General features: G+C 48.1%; 1 protein-coding gene across 1 annotated transcript; it reads right to left on the minus strand.

The window, feature by feature from the left end:
• LOC143299058 (beta-1,3-galactosyltransferase 5-like) lies at positions 1-3,711 on the minus strand. Its single transcript, XM_076612152.1, has 2 exons — positions 3,260-3,711; positions 1-1,535 (listed from the first exon to the last, which is right to left on the minus strand). The coding sequence occupies exon 2, from the start codon at positions 1,511-1,513 to the stop codon at positions 104-106; it is 1,410 nt and encodes a 469-aa protein (XP_076468267.1). The 5' UTR covers positions 1,514-1,535; positions 3,260-3,711; the 3' UTR covers positions 1-103.
• Positions 3,712-6,700: the final 2,989 nt, after the last annotated feature.

A 6,700-nucleotide genomic window follows, 5' to 3' on the forward strand; every position in this document is an offset into this window, starting at 1 on the left:
ACACACACACACACACACACACACACACACACACAGAGAGAGAGAGAGAGAGAGAGAGAGAGAGAGAGAGAGAGAGAGAGAGAGAGCAGACTTCACTCAATAACTACGAAGATGTCTCGTTCCCACACGGCAAACCCTCCAGCTCCAGACACTCCCCCGCCCTCCAGATGGCCCGGAGCTCCTCCGGGGTGAAGCCGTGGCGAACGATCACGCTCCTCCCATGGTACCTGCAGAGCTCGGGGCACACGGCCTGTCTGCTCTTCACGGCCTTCCCGATGGCGAAGCCACGGTTGTGCCTGACCCCCAGCCCCAGCCGCTGGAGGCACATGCCCAGGAAGACGTCCTCCAACGGGAAGAAAGGCACTGACAGGGACACGGCCACGATCTGCCCGGCCACCCGGGGGGTGGTGACGTACCCTGGCCCGTTACAGAAGCGCGGGTAAGCTTTGTAGGGGAAAAGGCTTTCAGGGATGTAGTACTTGGATCGCGGGCGTCGGATCGGCCTCTGGCTGGAGGTGCAGTACCCCTCGACACCGGTAGGAGGGGTGATGGGGGTGGCGTTGAGGGCGGCCCTCAGCGAGGGCACGTTGACCCAAACGTCGTGGTCCGTTTTCAGCACGTGGCGCGCGCCCTGACACCACGTGGCCAGCAGGCTCAAGCCGGTCAGGACCTTGGTTGTCAGGTGGGCGTAGGAGTCGCTGCCGTTGACCTGCACGAGGTCCAGGTGGGTCTCCATTTCTTCACGCGTTCTCGCCACATGGTCCAGGTCGTCCCACGAAGCGTTCCGCCCGATCAAAAAGAAGTGGCGGACGGGAGAAGCAGGGTGGGTGTAGGGGGAGAGCCACGTGTCTCGCATAGCCTGCCTGCGTTCGGGCCCCGTGAGGTCCGACAGGATCAGAACCACCAGCTCCACTCCGTCCCCGCCTCCCACCGTGTCGTCCTGTCCTCCTCCACACATCCTTTTCAACATCTTCTCCGCTAAAGCTTTGTGCAGCAGCGAAGCCACCTGCACCCTGTTCACGTTTATCGTGCCCCCAGAGACCAGAAACATGGGGTCTTCTGACCTGGGATGCTTCCGGATGCTGTTGGGGACGTCAGTCAAAGTTCCCATCTGCGGACTGTGCGAATCCTTTATTGCTTTGTTGGGGACGTTCCCATGACTGTCCCTCCTGGAGGTTTTACCGGAACTGTCTTTCACATTCAGCACTTCTGCAGAGACGTTCGACAGGTGTAATGATAACCCACCCCGCAGAAGACGTGCTATTTCAGCTGAACGCAGCTGTTGAATGTGGTTATTTTGGACTTTAAGTGTGGTATTCTGATACAGCAAGCCGGCGTCAAGCTGGAACGGAGTGGGATTTCTGTGCCTGAGATGGCGAGGGTGGAGGGAGAGGGCGGCGAGGATGAGGAGGAGGAGGCCGAGACAGAGGAAGAGGGAGTACATGGACCAGGCCGACAGGTGCCAGACACCGCCACACTTCCGTTTCCGGCGCTGTGTTGCTGACCAGCCCATGGCACCCAGCACAGCGTTCAACCTGGGGGATTCCACCAGACAGGTCAGTCTGTATCCGTGCACGTTCGTGAAACAAATACATGTACATGAGGAATTGGGGACGTAATGTGATGAGGTGGAGTGGGCGAACTGGCAGATGATGAGGTGGAGTGGGCGAACTGGCAGATGATGAGGTGGAGTCTGGCAGATCTGTCAGTTCGCCCCCTCACTACCCCCCCCCCCCCCCTCTCTCTCTCTTCTTTTCTTTCCCTTTCTCTCTGTCTCACATTGCACCCTAGCCCCCCCCCCCCCTGCCCCCCACCCCCCAACAGCCCGCCCCCTCCCGAACACACACACACACACACACACACACACACACACACACACACACACACACACGTATAGATAAGGTTCAACGATGAATCATTTATTAGTTATCTATTTCGTACAACTTTCACTAGTTTTGCTGCTGTTTATTAGTTACTACTGTATTTGTTTTAACTATACATTTCGTAGCCTTATTTTCTTCCTTTTCTTTACATCTTCCTTCTTTTAATTATGTTATATCCTTTCGAAACATTCCTTGTGACTCTGGTACACATTCTAATTACATTCCATTCTGATTTCAGTTCTTCATGGACAACTTATTGAAGTAATCGAAGCGTGACTTCCGCTGGGACTGAGAACACCACCAAATCGTAACGAGCATCTTTAGAGTACTTATGTCGTGGTGGTGGTGGTGGTGGTGGTACTGGTTTGATGAAGGTGGTGGGGCGTGGAGAAGGGAGGCTTCCGGAGGGGTGGGTGGGAAGCGCTGCCGAGATACCTGACAAGTTTTCGAAAGGATGAAACTGCGGACATTATGATGCGGCGTTCACCAGGACCTTTCCCTGTGAGAGTTCAGCTTAATGGGATCACCGGTCTCTCTCTCTCTCTCTATATATATATATATATATGTGTGTGTGTGTGTGTGTGTGTGTGTGTGTGTGTGTGTGTGTGTGTGTGTGTGTGTGTGTGTGTGTGTGTGTTTCCTTCTCCAATCCACCCACCACCTTCTTTTCTTACGAATCCCTCGCGTTCAAATGCGTCTTTGTTAAGTCATTTTTTTCAATGAAGGAAGAGTTGTTTGCCGTTCACCTGCACTTGGTCTCCCCATCGCCATGTTGTTTATATCACACACACACACACACACACACACACACACACACACACACACACACACACACACGAACTTGCATGTGCGTGTGTTGTGCATTTAATTTATAAGTTGATTGTGATTAAAAAAAGAAAAAAAAAGACAAAAAGACACCTGTCCCGTTCTATATATGATTGTACTGAGACCAATTAAAACTAAGGATGTACCTTTCCTTGTACAACCAATGTACAAAACCAAATCTGGAAATAAACAAGACACTCATAATCTATCTATATTCTAAATAAATTGTCTTTTTAACAATACAATTCAGTTCTCAGACGGCGGGAAAGGCATTGAGTGGAGAAATATCTTGTCTCCATTCCAAATAAAATTTAGGAATTATTTGTGGTGAATAACGACAACAACAAGAGCAACAGCAAGAAGAAGAACAACAACAACGATAATAACTATAACAACATCAACAGCAGCATTAATGTTACAACTAAAAGTGACGACAGCAACAACAAATAAGCAAACAAAAACAAGTCACAGTCCAAAATTAATAGTTATCATCGCTCACAAAGAAGAGGGGGAAAAAAAAAAAAAGACGATGAAAACGCGTTTCAACTCACCTTTTAACTCACTCAGTACGGCCAGTCCTCTCTTCTCAACACAGACCCCTCGGATGTCCAGTGGTTGTCTCAATGACCCAACCTTTAGCTTCCGTCGTCAGAATTGTGGTATTCTTTGTCAACATTCACCTCTTCAGTATAAGAGCCTTCCGCTTGCAATATTTTGATGGTGGTAATTGGGGTGAAAATCTGTTAACGTCGTCTCTTTCGCCGTTCGTATGGAGAGAGTTAATACAAAACAATGCCTGTTCTGGTGACAGCCATTCGTTCCCCTCCTGTCCTCACAAGAACAGAGAGATACACAGGCACACACAATTAATTACCATAAACCGCGGAAACTTCCATGTTATCGACACTGCTCCCTCTCCAACGCCGCCTCCCCCCTCTCTGTGTCTCTTTGTCTCTGCCTATCATTCACTTTCTCTGCCTCTCTCTCTCTCTCTCTCCCTGTAACTGTCTGTCTCTGTCTGTCTGTCTGTCTCTCTCTCTCTTCTTCGGTCTCTCGCGGTCTGCCAAGCACACGCGTGCTGTTTCGTAGGAGTAAATCAATGGTGCAACAGCCTTGTGAAAGCAACTTTCTTACTCCACACGTATTGACAGAACACACCTGCCACTGAGAAGATAACTTCGATCTGTTTCGTATGCGCTTCACTGCTTGTAATACAGGGGTCGAGGTTATACTGACGCACGAACATACACCTTTACGATCGAGGAGCCTTGGAAGGGTGTATGTGGGGGTGGGGGGTGGGATTTGGGGGGTGGGGGTACCTTCCCTCCGTCAAATATTTAGTCGATTAATTAAGTCATTTCTTTTTGCTGCACGTCTTCCGCCATGTTTCAACGTGCTTCGCTCCCGACCGCTCATCCCATCCCCAGTATACTTTCTATGTTGAGAGCAGACATGCAGTTCGGGTCAACCCAACGGCCTGTTTTGTCACGGCAGTCAGTTGCAGCGTCGATAGTCCGGTCCGGCGGAGCTGCTATTTGCTGAGTCGCCAGAGGGCTACACACCAGGGAAGACCGTGCGTGTGCGTGTGCGTGTGTGGAGGGACAACAGTGACGAAGCAGGTTCTTCTTCTTCTTCGTTCGTGGGCTGCAACTCCCACGTTTACTCGTATGTACACGAGTGGGCTTTTACGTGTATGACCGTTTTTAACCACGCCAAGTAGGCAGCCATACTCCGTTTTCGGGAGTGTGCATGCTGGGTATGCTTGTTTCCATAGTCCACCGAAGACTGACATAGATTACAGGATCTTTAACGTGCGTATTTGATCTTCTTCTTGCGTATACACACGAAGGGGGTTCAGGCACAAGCAGGTCTGCACGTATGTTGACCTGGGAGAACGGAAAAATCTCCACCCTCGATTCGCCTTGTCCCCCCATTCGCCTGCTCTATGATTGTGCTGCCATCCTCGATGATCTCTTTAGAGACTGACTTTTTGATCAGTTTGGCCTACCAGGCACTCCCGTTTTGCCTATTCAGCCTCTCTGTGTGTCTCCAAAGTCTCTCTGTCTGTCTGTCTCTCTGCTCCTGTCTGTCTGCCTGTCTCTCTCTCTGTCTGTCTCTTTCCCTAAACACACACACACACACACTCACACACATGCATGACCACACACAGAAGAACACACACACACACACACACACACACACACACACACACACACACACACACACACACATTTTGAATATTTGGTGAAGCTGAAAACAGAACGAAATGAGGGAGAATCTTTTGGACGGCATATAAGACCAGGACATATAATGATATAGACGGACTGGAAAAGGGCGAATCGGGATTACCAATTATTTAGTGATAGACTAATCGGGAGAAAAGGAGAATCAGGAACAGGAGAGAATGGAATAGGCTAAATGGGAATGCGCGAATCGAGGTTACATCATGGACTGCAGTGTCAAGGCGGGAACCCCCTCTAATCTACTGTTTTTCCATATACATGTACATGTTTTAACCATAAACATATTTAGTATGCAGCCTTCACGGAGAGGTCAATCAAGCGAAAAGGACACCCATTTTCCATACACATGTACATGTTTTAACCATAAACATATTTAGTATGCAGCCTTCACGGAGAGGTCAATAAAGCGAAAAGGACACCCAAACGACGTGGAGATTACAAGCGTTGCTCAAACACACAGTTCATACTTTCACGGTACGCCTCATTTCCTATGGGGACAGGTTTCTTGCATCACTAGTGGAGACTTGTGTTGCGATTATCGGAGTACGTCTGATCTGAGCTATGAACATGCTAGCGCAAAAACACAACAAACAAACACAGATACTGTCTCTCTCTGTCTCAAACATAGAAATCTGCCCAAAAATGACAACAACTGTGTTTCTTACAAGGTGTTCAGTGATATATTTCTAAATGATTCCTGAACCGATTTACGTCGGATAAGTTGCAAAAGAAGGAGCTCAACGCCTACTTTCTAATGAGTATAAAATGAAGTGTTGATTATTTACGCTAAATTTATAATCTTAATTTAAGTCACCTGAACAGGGTCAGTTTTAACGAGCTCGTCGCTGAAAATTACAAACTGCGTTAAATCATTTTAACGTAGGCAAACATAAATGGAATAGATTTAAAGATGGAATTGCGACGATTCTGCCAGTATATAATACTTGTAGTTTACTGATCTGACAAAAGAAATATTAATTAACTACGGTGGAGCAGAAACACAGGTTTCCGCTCAGCCAATGACGTACCGTGACACTGGTCGCGAACAGCAAGTGTGTGGTGAGAAGGACAGAATGACGTAAGCTTAGCGTCACCTGAAATCTTTCGACTGACGAACGATAAACACGTGTGTGTGTGTGTGTGTGTGTGTGTGTGTGCTGTATTGTATTCTGATGTATTGTATTTATCGTATTGTATCACTCTTTGACACAACAGATTTTCCTATGTGAAATTTGGGCTGCTCTCCCCATGGAAAACGTGTCACTACAGTGCACCACCTTCTTTTTACCTTTTCTTTTTTTCCTGTCTTCCAGCATATTTGTTTTCCTGTCAGAGTGGATATTACAACAGAATTTTGCCAGGTAGAACCCGTTAAGCCGTGGGTACTATGACGTGAGCTAATTGCATGTCACACATGGATATATCGTTTTATCCAAATGATGATCACAACTGTAGTGGAGGAGATGAAAATGCAACTGAGAGTGAGATTCAAACCTATGCACTCTGATTCTCTGGTTTCCCTGGTGGACAAGTTACCATGAGGCCACCACTCAATGTGAGTGTGTGTGGGAAGGGGAGTGAGGGGTGCGTGTGGCTGTGTTCACATGGGTGAACACAAACTGAGAAGGAATAAAATCCGCAGCAAAGCTGTTGTAGCATTTGTGTGTGGAAGTGTCATCCGATAACATTGTGTTGGTAATGTTACCATCACCAGTGGAGTTTCTGCAGTTTGGACTGCTTCGTTTGGAA

The sequence above is a fragment of the Babylonia areolata genome, chromosome 24 (assembly GCF_041734735.1).
Source record: "Babylonia areolata isolate BAREFJ2019XMU chromosome 24, ASM4173473v1, whole genome shotgun sequence".
NCBI lineage: Eukaryota > Metazoa > Mollusca > Gastropoda > Neogastropoda > Buccinidae > Babylonia > Babylonia areolata.

Bases quoted from the DNA above. Each gene is read 5' to 3' on its own strand.
- LOC143299058 (XM_076612152.1), bottom strand. From the start codon at position 1,513: ATGGGCTGGTCAGCAACACAGCGCCGGAAACGGAAGTGTGGCGGTGTC.